The 12,820-nt window shown below is 41.7% G+C and overlaps 1 protein-coding gene across 4 annotated transcripts in view; it reads left to right on the forward strand.

The window, feature by feature from the left end:
- Window positions 1-12,820, forward strand: part of CNKSR2 (connector enhancer of kinase suppressor of Ras 2) — a 183,588-nt gene that overhangs the window by 34,885 nt on the left and 135,883 nt on the right. For all 4 annotated transcript variants that reach the window (XM_063126460.1, XM_063126462.1, XM_063126463.1 and 1 more), the window contains exon 2: window positions 1,626-1,789. In XM_063126460.1, the coding sequence (XP_062982530.1) occupies window positions 1,626-1,789 (164 nt within the window). The remainder of the gene's footprint in view (window positions 1-1,625; window positions 1,790-12,820) is intronic.

Genomic DNA, 12,820 nt, shown 5'->3' on the forward strand with positions numbered 1-12,820 from the left:
TTGATAATGTATGAGCACACTGAAATATGGTACTCATCTTTTATTGATGAATACCAATAAAATAACAATACTTCATCTATCCTGGCCAAAATACCATGATACAAATTTGAAGAATAAAAAGATTTAATATGCTCCATTGTGTCCCACGTCTCTACACACATCTGAACCCTGTTTTTGAGGAGGTAGCTGTTCTGGAACATGAATGATGGGGGGAATTTCAATCTGGTGTGAGGGGGACACCTCTTTTGCCCTATCACTATTCTACTTGAGAACAGGCTGCAATTATCTGGTAGAGCTAGTCTACAAACTAGCACATTTTACCAAATCTACAGGTGCATTCATGAGTACATAGAAATATAGGAAGCTATCTTATACTGAAGGCCAATTCGCGCAACATAACCTGGGCCGTTGTCGGTTATTTAACCCATGATGACCTATGGCGTATATCGTGTGTGTGGCCACTATTTTGAATATGCAATCCCTGGTCATGTGAACCCAGCTACCATAGGTTAAACAATTAGTTTACTAACTGAAGGTTATATGAAGGCTGTTTAACTGTCAAATAACCCACAGTGGCTTTCACATATTCAAAACATCAGCCACATGTGCCCAGCACACACTGCTGCTTAGTGTGGGTTAGCTAGGTCATGATAACCTGCTGTGTTATGCAAATTGGGTCAGAGTCAGACCATTGGTCCATCTAGCCAGTATAGACAAACACTGACTGACAGAGGCTCTCTGGGATCTCAGGAAGGATTCTTTCCTAGCCGTACCTGGAGATGCAATGATTGAACCTGGGACCTACTGTAATTAAAGCATGTGCTATACCACTTAGCTACTTTGTTCAAACTAGAGAAATGTCCTTGCAAGCTACCCAGGAATGAGGGAGAAACAACTTTTCCATAAAGAGGGCTTTTGCGAAATAAAAGGTAAATTGCCTGGCAAATTACTGAAGGATACTCCAAACGGTAGAGAGACTGGAGAGAGAAAGGGGGGAGATTAAAAGTGGGAAAGTGGGTGTTTTGATCAATCCCAGTTTGCTGAGAAGCATGTCAGAATGAGATGAGATGGAAATTCTCAGTGGCAGTGTGAATTGAAGGGGAACTGGCATTCCAAGGCTATGGCAAGGCTTTACCAGTAGAATAGTGGTGTGCAAGTGTGTAAAAACAGGCACCAAACCAGGCCCCTTAGGAACAAATTAGGCAGAATATCTACCTGCTGGGCTATTCTCAGAGTGCTCAAATGTCCAGAAAAATGTGTGTAGCGAGTGCCTAACATAGATTTTCTGGAAAAGAGACTGTTGCTTTGGGGTTATTCTAGGGTTATGCAAGGACCTGGATTTTCTGGAGAAGATATGGTTGCATTAGCGTTATGTGAGGGTTGTTTAACTCTCGCATAACCCACGACACCCAGGTTCACATGACACGGCATGCATCTGCCACGACTTCCATATTCAAAATGGTGGCCAGCGCATGGTGTGAAGCCCCATGGTTAATTAACCCTTGGTGGCTTAGTGTTACGGGCAAATCAGGTCAGCGTCTAATTTAGGTTATAAGTGTCTTACTTTGCACACAACATATCAGATTTTCTTCCCTTCACAACTGTTCTTTTTGTTTTTGTTCTAGGTCTTGATGACTGCCTGCAGCAGTATATCAAGAATTTTGAGAGAGAGAAGATTGGTGGTGACCAACTACTGCGTATCACGCACCAAGAACTGGAGGATCTTGGAGTTACTCGAATTGGTCATCAAGAACTTATCTTGGAAGCTGTTGACTTACTCTGTGCATTGGTAAACTTCTTTGGGATAGATGGGAGGGACCGGGAATTTTTCTGAAATAAAAGGTTTCATTATCAAGGTAAAAATGAATTGCAACACAAACAGTTGGAAAGCCAGGAATTTTAAACCTGGTCGGTCACATATAATTACTGTTACCGCTCTTGAAACAACGTCTGTCATCAAGCTGGAAACAAGTGCTTATTTGGTACAAACAGCTGGAAATGATTGCTTGCTTCATAGGTCCTCTGTATGCCCTTTTCTTGCTGCAAACAAGATGCCTTTGTCTCAAATTATATTGTAGGGCACGTTTTCTCATCCAGGAAGGAGCAACCTATTTTCTACTGGCAACTAGGGGCTGCCTATATGGCGGTGGGTTGCTGCCACAATAAGCAAAACACTGCACTTTTGCTGTGTTGGGGTGGCAGTGGCTAATCCAGATGCAGCAGCAAAAGTGTGGGTTTCTGGTCACCAGGCCCACCCCCTGCCCTTTGCCCAAGCAGATGGCAATCAATCAAGGGTCGCCATCCACCCTGCCACACCTCTGCTGTGACTCTGAAGCAAGAATAGATGGCAGGTGCACCGTACTCACCTCGCTTCGGAGAAAAAAGTCAGGGTAACTCTGACTTTTTTGCTTTGCAGCTCTGTGGGAAAGCCCCGTGATGGCTGCAGGGTAGCTGCTGCATTGTATAATCGATGCAGCGTCACCACGCAGCCACCCTGGGTCTTTCAGTGTATATAGATAGTCCCCCACATTCCCTTGGAAGTACTCCCTTGTGGGCTGCATATCAGCAGTGTGCATGGCCAGAGCTGGCAGTGTGCAGGACCAGAACCATCCCCACACTCTTCCTTCCTTCCTTCCTTCTTCCCCCTGTCCTCTTAAGATCATCACTACTTCACATTGTTTCTATCTTAAGAATTCTCTTAATTCTCTTAATACATTCTTAAGAATATAAGAAAGAAAGAGAGAGTGGGGTTGGGGGTCGAGATGATGTTAAGAACATCACTATCCCACACTGTTTCTCTCTCACACACGTAGGTGCACACAGATACACACACGTTCTCAGTCACGCTGTGTTCCTTTCTACACCTGTCTTTTCCCCTGGGATCATCCCTGAGTCCAAATGGGATCCTGGGAGCAGGCAGGGATGATCCCTCCATTTTCCCAGGATAACCAAGATCTAGGTTACCCCGGTTCTACTCGCAGTCCTGGGATGATCCCAAGGAATGTGGGCGGTGTGGGCACCTGTCCCGGCTTCTTCCCTCCTCCCCCTGAGTAGTGGGAGTCAGCAGAGGGAAGGAGTCAGGCCAGGGGGAGTCTAGGGACATCGGAGCGGGGGGGGGGAGCAGGGTTGGGGCTTTTTGTTTGTTTGTTTGTTTGTTTGTTTTACTTACTTTTCACTGGAGCGCAAGTGTGCTCGAGCTCCTGGTTTTTGTTTTTTAAAAGGGCGGGCGCTACGGGCACGGCATCCTTCTTCCCTTCCAGGATGTTATGCTTCTGTTTAAATGCCCAGGGACGATCCTGGAAGCAGGAAACTCCAGAATCATCCCCCCTCTCCCTCCGAAGGCCCTTAGGTGTAGAAAGGGCGTGTTTGTGAGTGGATGGATAGTGGTGGCGCAGTCTGTTACAATCAGCCCCATTCATCCATTCTTTTTCTCTTTCATTCACATACATCCACTTGCCATACATTCACACACATTCCTCATTCCCCATGCACCCATTCACAACCAGATACACATACACCATCTCCACCACCTGCATCCATCGATCTGCACTCTCTCTCTCTCTCTCTCTCTCCTGATTGACCCTCCCCCCCCCAAGAAAAGGGAGATGTTTGAAAGCATAATTCTAGCTGGATTAGTGAATTTAAAGCGTTGTTACCCCCACTTGGGCAGGGATGCCTTTTGAAAATGTGGATCTAGCTGGATCCACAGTTTCAAAGTCCTCAGCTCTCCTTGTTCAGGCAGGACTCTCTTCCCATCCTGGCAAGAGTGCCTTTTGAAACAACAGATCTGATGGTATCTGCACTTGCACAGTGCTCAGCACTCCCTGCCTTTTTAGGGAGAGGGCTGCCCCTTCCCAGCTGGGCAGAGATTGAAGGGGCGGAGCCACCAGAGATGCTATTAGCGCTGAGTCACTGCTTCTGGTTTAATCCATGATAGCCCTTTGAACTCATGATCTGCTTCCTTCCATATGCTTTATCATATGATTAAGAGTTTTACCATGTTAAAACATTCAGAAACACAAACTTTACCCAAAAAATTGACCAAAGGAGTGGTACAATGTTGATAATAATGTAGGTGCATTGGAAATCTGCAAATAAGGCATTGTTCTGTCATTATTCCGAAATCTTCATCCTTAGTTTCCTGTGTTAGGTGTTATGTTATTTTTAGTGGTTTGAATGCCATGAATGTTATCTAAATTAGATATCTGCTGTTTATCATGTCCCTTTAATTTTGTTTGTAGTGTTACCAGGGTACATGTTAATCGAAGAGACTGGTTCAGCACCATGACCATTGATCCGCCTTATCGCCCAAAGCTTGGTATCAGTGCCAACATGGCTTAATCTCTATTTCAGGGAAGCAGAAGTGACATAATCTGGCCAGTGGAGGGCCTGATGAATTGCCCCCCACCAGGCCTTCTGCTGGCCAGATGATGTCTGTTAGCTATAGCCACATGCACTAAAGTCATAGCTTCCCTGCCCAGTTTGCCTTTCTCCATGCTGAGAAAGGCTGGGAGCAGCTGGCCGTGTTGCGCACCTCCCTTGTTGAGCGCCTCTTGCAATTCCCATTTCTCCATCCCATTGCCATGTGAGTCCCTGGCTTCCTGTGGTGCTTGTCATTCTGATGGTGTGTGAGCAGACATGGTCAGCAATGGGAGGAGTTGCTCCTCCCAGTACTGCTTGAGTTTGGCATCTCCTCTGTGTGCATTTCACCACGCCATTGAGGTCAGCTGGTGGAATGCGCCACTTACATCTGCCACTTGCATCCCCAAACCCCGAACCCTGGAGGAACCCAAGGAGGCTCCATGGGTCGGATGCAACTGGAGGTTCTGCATCCTTGCTCTTTATGAAGCCACTGCCAGTTGTAATCTAGTGTCATGAATCTGCTGATGGCACTGAGCTCTATTTCTCTAAATGCCAAGAAATACCTATCTAAACCAGTGTCTTAAAGGTATTAACAAATGGATGTTAAGAACACTGAATCCATACAACATGCTCTTTGGGGAGTGGTTGTACTGCTTTTCTTGTAGAGTTACTAAGTCTGAGCAAATTTAGAAACTTGGGTTTTTCCTAGACCCCAAGATTCTAAGTTCTTGCTTTTGTTGTTGTTGTTGAAAAACAAATAATGCCACTGGCCAGGAGTGCCTTTTTATCTCACACTTGTCATGAACAGTAAGCCTGGTAAATATTGGTGTCTGTAAATTGTACCCCAGTAACCTGGAAATTACTTCCAAGTGGTTTGTAGCACATTCCACCATAGCATGAATCTAGCCCTTAAAATAAGAATGACTTTTAAAAAACCCACTGAACATAGCTGTCAGTTGTTTAATAATACTTTCTGGCCAGAAGCTTCCTGCAGATCTTTTTGCAAAGAACATTGCTGCTTTCTGCACTGAATTAAAACTCAATAAATTAAGATAAGGAGGATGCATTGGTGTGTGTGTCTGTGTGTGAGTGCTCTGTAAGGGGTTTTCTCTTTATTTATATTTATACGTTTCTTGTCCCATTGCTGAGTCATAGAGAAAAGTGTGAATTGCAGCAGAACATACAAGTGCCACATGTTTTCCAAGTCTGGTATTTTGTTTTGTTTTAAAGTGTTTTTTTTAATGAATGTCTGGCAGGCTGGTAAATTCTTTGAAGGCTACTAAATTTTGTAAAAAAAATTGCAAGGTTGATCAGCCTTTATCATGTTAAATGGCTAAGCACAGCTATGTTGTGGTCACACTTTTTGTAGACTTGCAGGGTGTTTTCATCAGCTGTTGTACAGGCACCAACCTTTTTTTTATAGCAGGGGGATTTTGCTACGTTTATCCACATTGTAACTGCAATACTTAGTTCTAGGGATGGGGTGAGTATTTGAAAAGGAAGTGCTTGAAAATGCAAGCCCCGCTCCCATTCAATTCTAGAAGTGAAAATCCCGTACCTTAGTTTGTGAAGGGACAAGGGTAATCTGTATCAGAAGGGAGCTCATCTCACTAGTAGCTGGGCTTGGCTACTAATATCCTGGCCACTTGGCTGCTAAACTTGAACTAATGCTTCTGAGCATAGTCAGAAACATTTCCTATGAAGATCATAATTGCTATTGCAAGAACCACCTTCCACTGGTAGACAGGCAGAACATAATAATAGGTCTGCCTGGGTAGTGAGATGACCTCCCTTCTGTTGATGGTTATCCTCCCACATCTTTGCAACCAAAGGAAAGGGTTTGGGCTCCTCCTTTTATTTTGCTTGTGATGTAGTTGGAGGGGGGGTGGGGAAACCATTGGGTCTTGCCAGCATCCCTTTTGAGAATTTGCAAATGGCCCCAGATTTTTATAAATGCATAATAAAGACATTAATATTTTTGGGACAGTTTTCGCTAGTGTGAAATTGCGCTGTTATAACCCATTTCATTCATGTATATACATGACTGAATAATATACCAATCGTTTGATGAGCATTGCTGAATGGTTGGACAGAGATTCGCTGAATAAATAAGAATGTGCAACTGAAATATGTTTCAGCCTCCACTTAAACATATCGGCTTGAAATCATGGCTGATGATACAGAAGTTATTTCTGTGGCATTTGATCTATGGGGATTGAATCATATATGCAAGCCATCACTTGAAACGTGCCTATGTGAACTTACCTTAAGGAGAGTATCGGTTACAGGTGGGCCCTGGCTTGTCAGTGCTCAAGTTTTGGATTTATGCCAGCATGTAGAGATTCTTAATGTTATAATCCTGAAACTCACAAGGAATGCAGTATGGAAAGGTGCAAAATGTAGTAAAAGACCAAGTCACTTGGAGAGGGCTTCTTGCCTTGTAATGTGGTGACATTATTAAATACATAATTTAAAATAAGTCTGAGTGTCTTGGATTCCATTATAACTTCCCATTCCTTTTGTGGGAACAAAGTATTTCTGTTGGACAATAGGATTAATCCCTAAAGGTTTAAATTGTTAGTTTACAGATCAGTGGTCTTCAACTGGTCGGTCGTGACCCAAAAGTGGGTCAAAAAGTGGGTCATGAGATCAGTCCAGATAGGTTGTGTCAAAGCTGTTGCTGCCATGTTGGGCAATTGTGAAAATGGGTCCCCTGTTGCATGTTGGGAGTTTGAGGTGGGTCTCGGGTCTGTTCCAGTTGAAGGACCATTGTTTTAGACTGTAATATAAAAATTCAAATGCTGCCCAGAAATATATATTATATTTCCATCCGTTTTCTACTGATACTATTTACTAAATCAAAATAAAACTTGTATATTAAAAATCTAACACTCCTCACAAGTTAGGTTCAAAGAATTTGGATTTTTAACTTCTCTTCCTTCTAGAGCAGAACCAATAGCAGCAGCACTCAGCTAATTGCCTGTGTGGGTTTTATGTATTATCAAGGCTGCCTGAGCCTTATTACCTGCTGTTGCTTCACTTCATAGATGTTTATAACTAGAACCTTGTGCTTTGAAAAAAATATTCTCATCCTTTGTACATTTAGTAAAGCAATGTGAATATTATATTTTTATATTGTCACGTTGCTTATGGCTTTCAGGTTAGCCTCTTAACATTATAACTGCAAGAGAGTAAAATAATTATTCTGCAGTTAATAATAGTGCTGTGGTTGCCTGAAAATTCAGTAAAATAATATGCTAACATCATATTAGAAGAAATATACAGAAGTTGGATAAATGGATATCTCAGCTCATTCCACAGATACCTATGTTGAAATTATAGAAGCTATGGTGGCAAGAATTAAGTAACGTAGCCATATGGTCACCTATTTTAATTCTTTAAAAGCATCAGTGACCTTGAACTCACATTTGCTTGCTGGGGAGACACCTATATATATTTAGGAACCTGACAGTACAATGTACACCAACCTCATAAATTTGAGTTTTCAATACAGAGAAAGCAGAAGCAGTGTTGATTTCTAGTCAATACTACATTTAGGTTGATCTTTGTATCCTTAGCAGGATGCAGTCAATCACTTCAATTATAGATTAAAAAACAAATGACACAACAGATACAAGTTTAAATTGTTTAGTTAGATGTTTTGGCTTCTACTTTCATCAATATTGGTTATTAATAGAGAGTTGTTGAGATTTCAAAACGGGCACTGTAAACAAAAATAATAGTACTAAGAGGAAAAGGATGGAGGAAATTCTCAGGAAGATTACGTGTTTGATAAGACATATGCTGCAAGGAAGATTGTAAAAAGAATTAAAAGCACAGATAAAAGTGTTTGTATTATTCTCTCCACGTTAAGGATATGCAGACTGATCACTCTTTAGATTCCATGTCCTTACTTTGGAGGATAATACATAACCTTTTACATGCTCTTGTTATTTTTAAACTTCTATTTTGATTTTTAAAATTTACATTATATTAAAATTAACTTTAAATTCTTACATCAAATTATCACCTTGGTCCACAACGTTCATTTTGAAATGCAACAGATCATGGATTAAAACTCTGGATTATTTCTCCCACAACAACCCAGAGTTCCAGGTTCATACGTCATGCTGAACAACCCAGGAATGGGGCTGTTGTTTAACAAAGTTGAATGCAAAGCTGAAGTAGCAAGCAGGCCAGAAGCAGCATATTCACTTATTCTTGGGCAGCCCAAATTAACTATGGATTGTTTAACCCATAGTTAATCATTACTTGCAAACTCGGTCAATATGTGTGCATATATCAGGAAACGACTTGAGACACTGACTAGAGCAGGGGTTAGCAATGTGGCACCCACTCCATTGACTTAAATAGAGCTGGAAAAATTGGTACCCTGTCAAACAAATAGCTTGGGGGTGTGGGTGGAGTGGAAATCCAGAGAAAGGGGTGCTCTCAACATTTTATCTACCATGGCAATTTGTGTTGTGCTTGGGACACTGTTTCAAAATATCAAATGTGCCTGCATGCCGAAAAGGTTGCCTACCTCTTGTCTAGTGGATACTATGGGACTTTTATACTAGGTAAGATTAAAAGATTTAAAAAAATCTGAAACCAGAGATAGCATATATAAATCAGTCATTAAATTAATTGAGGCTATGATCAACATATTCAGGGACATATAACCTGACAGACTGATCTGCAGGACACCAAATGTAAGGTAATTATAGTTTAGCCAATTCAATCCTGGTTAAAGGCAGAAGATACAGCTTCACTTGTGTTAAAATTGCGTTAAATTTTCTAACTTAGAATTTTTACTTTAACCAGCTCTAATCTTCAAACTATTGGATAGGATCCAACAGGGACCTGCTGGTGGTGGTGAGCACCACCAGTTCCTGGTGTGCGTACAGACCCTAATGTCGGTGGCGGTGATGTAGTGCTTCTGAGAGCAACCTCCCAATGACCAGAAACACAAGTTTCTCAGAGGGTCACCTCGCTGCCAGTGGGTAGATCTCTGTTGGTTCCTATCCATGCTGACCTTGAGGTTAGAAGTCAAATTTCTGGAGATTAAAATATTCACCCACTGATATTGTGATGCCATTTTTAATTTCCAGTTCATGACCATTCTTTTATGCAGAGACTGTATTTGTTCCATGTTAAACCAGGGGTAGACAATGTGGCCTTCCAGATATTTTGGCCTGCAACTCCAATGATCCATCACCATTGGCTTTGCTGGCTAGGGATGGTGGGAACTGTAAAACAAAGTATCTGGAGGACCACAAGTTGCCTATCCCTGTTGTGTATTGTAGAAAGTCACTGTTGGCAAGTGACAGCACAAGGGAAAATGTGCAAACATATGAACTGTTGACAGTGTTCCTGGTATTTGGACCTATAGTAGTGTGTAGATACTATTAAAATATATACATATTATTATAATAGAATTTTAATTGATTGTGTGACAGTTGATGGGGCTTGTGACAACTGGATAGTTATGATTTAGCTCCAGTTAATTTTCTGTTTTAAAAGCATAGTTACCTTGGTACACATACACACAACATAACAGCACATTGTATCAGGAGTGACATGTGTATGGATTGTGGCATAAAGTGAGCAGCAAAGTGACACTTTATATTTAAGGCTTCTTATTCTTTAACATCAATCCAGAAATATACTCATTAGCTTTCCAAGGATGAGTTCCCCTCACACCCTTTATGAAAAAGAAGGCACAGTAGCACACATTACGTGACCTGAGCTCTCGCTTGTGCTGAGGTTCAGAGCTGATAAGAAACAGCAGGAGGCTATCTTAGCACTTCCATTCCCTAGCAAAAATGAGGAAAATCCCTGCCTCTCCCATCAAGTCCTCTGCACATGCTAGAAACCAATTTGTGTACCCCTGCAAGTCTGCTGAAGACTGTGAAGGATTTAAGCAAGGAATACAGACATTCCATCAAGCTGAGAGGGCAGATCTGCCCAAGATAGTATTCCCCCTCCCCCTAAAGTTACAGGATCTGAGGTAGTAAGTATTTGCAATTTTTCTGAGCTGTCTGCATTTGTGACATGTGGTGAGTATTACTCCCAGTGAGTAATGAAAGCAGCAGAAAAGTGACTTTTTCTGTCTTAATGTCAGAACAGGGAGAGGAGAGCTAAAGCATAACATTGTCACAGCCCCAGAGCTGTCAATTGCCATACACCACAACTGTCTTGCAGCCCACCAACATCTCAGTAATCTCACAGATATGGCAGGCAGAAATGACATATAATAAACAAGGTTTGTTGTATGACTTAAGAAATAGGTACACATAGGGAACTTCTGCCAAGCTAATGAATTGTGAACAAGTATAATGAAGACAGACTCACAGAGAAGAATCTAGTTTAGTTATTTATTTATTACATTTCTATACTGCCCAATAGCCGGAGCTCTCTGGGTGGTTCACAAAACCGGTTACGGTTATACGTTCTTTGTTTCCAGTCACTATCGCAGAGGTGGGCTAAAACATCTGGAGGGCCACAAGTTGCCCACCCTGGCACTACAGCTTGATGGAGATTTGTTTTTGGTTTTTTGGGCACAGATGTATGTGTCTTTCACTGTTACAGGAGAAGCAAAATTCAATATACTTGCTATCATGCAACCAATACATTTATTCTTTAAAAATCTTCAATGTTTATTTTAAACACAATGCAATCCAGTGCAATGCAAGGATCTACTTTCCTTCTCTTCATTCAGAAATGAGCTCTGTACATTTTAGTGGGGAAGAGACTTGTGTAAAAGAGTTCATAGTTCAGAGCTTTGTTGTACACTTGTACCCCAATATAGCAATCTGTTGCAGACATGAAATTTTCTTTAATTATTTTTTTAAAGGGGCACAAGCCTCTTTAGTTCAGGTGAAAAACAGGCTTTGCCATTATAAGAATCAAAATTTTACTGTTTATAAAAATTACCCCGGTTGAGGCAATAACTTGAAGCCTATTATTATTATCATCATCATCATCATCATCATCATCATCATCATCGTCATCATCATCATCCCACCTTTTCCCCAGTACTTGGACTCAAGGCAGTTTGCAAGATTAAAACATGTACTAGTATTCATGATCTTCCTGATGAGTTCCACAATTGTGCAGTTTCAAACCAACCTTATAAATATTGCCACACGTGCAGCAAGTTAAAAAGTGCTGAAAATTGACACATTTGTACTCCAAGCTGTGGTTTGGCATATCACATCTGTGTTTTTTCATGTGCTGGTAAACCCTACTTATGTATGTTACTAAGGCTTGTCGAGGTGGTGTGCCTTCCATTGGCGAAATTCTGAGCTGCAGTTCAAATGTACTATGGTTTTATGGAAGTGAGGCAGGTGGCTACTAGGAGGAGGGCTTTCTCCGCTGTGGCACCCCGGCTGTGGAATGAGCCCCCCAGAGAGGTCCGTCTGGCACCTACACTGTACTCCTTTCATCGCCAGCTGAAGATTTTTTTATTCTCTCAGTATTTTAACACTTAATTTTAACTTAAATTTAAATTTTACTGTTATAACTCTGTATTTTAATCTTATATCAATTTTTGCTGCGTGGTTTTATCCTGGTTGTGCTTTTTATACTGTATTTTGTATTTGTGTTTTTAAACTGTTGGTTGTTTTATTATGGTTTTAATTTTTGTGAACCGCCTAGAGAGCTTCGGCTATTGGGCGGTATAAAAATGTAATAAATAAATAAAAATAAATAAATAAATTTCTGCCCCATCAGTGTCTGTGGCAGCAATTACTGCCAAAGCTATGTTGGGTATGTTCAGTTTCAGTCTGAAGCTAGAATACTAACAGTACTCCAACGTTTTCTATTGGAATTCTGTTATGTCTATGTGCCATGACTATTCCTTTAGTTATGAAATTTGACTTCAAAAGGGAAGACTACATATTGCTACACAGATTGGGACCCTAACATGAGGTGGTAGGAAGACTTTAAGCCTTTGCCCTCACTGCTGTGGTCCCAATCCAAATCAGGCCCCCTGTGCCACCAATTTACATTGCCAAAATGGCATCCAGTGATAAGGGAAATTGCAGGCATAGGCAAAGAGCAAGCATAGGCCGCTCCCCACAGCTCTAGGATCCTGATCCATATGAGCTTATTTTTGAGTTAAAACAACAACAACATCCTAGCTACATCTTTAAAGTAACATGCACTTTGATTTTCTGAGAATTTGGGCTGGGGATAGAATGCACAGGTGTGGGGAGAAGGACCCAGGGCCTTACACCACCTTTCTGAAAGCAGAAACTAAATGCAACACAGATCCCTATTCTAACTTTCTGTGTGGTTGTCAGATTCGGCTTCCCACTAGGGGTGTGCACGGACCCCCCGATCCTCTTCGCGCCCGATCCGCCCCGCCTCAATCCACTTGGGGGCCACTCCGCTCCGCTGCGGAGCTCTGGCTCCGAATCGGAGCTCTGCAGTGGCGGGGAGTGGCATCAGGTAA

Source organism: Elgaria multicarinata, chromosome 5, assembly GCF_023053635.1.
Source record: "Elgaria multicarinata webbii isolate HBS135686 ecotype San Diego chromosome 5, rElgMul1.1.pri, whole genome shotgun sequence".
Taxonomy (NCBI): domain Eukaryota; kingdom Metazoa; phylum Chordata; class Lepidosauria; order Squamata; family Anguidae; genus Elgaria; species Elgaria multicarinata.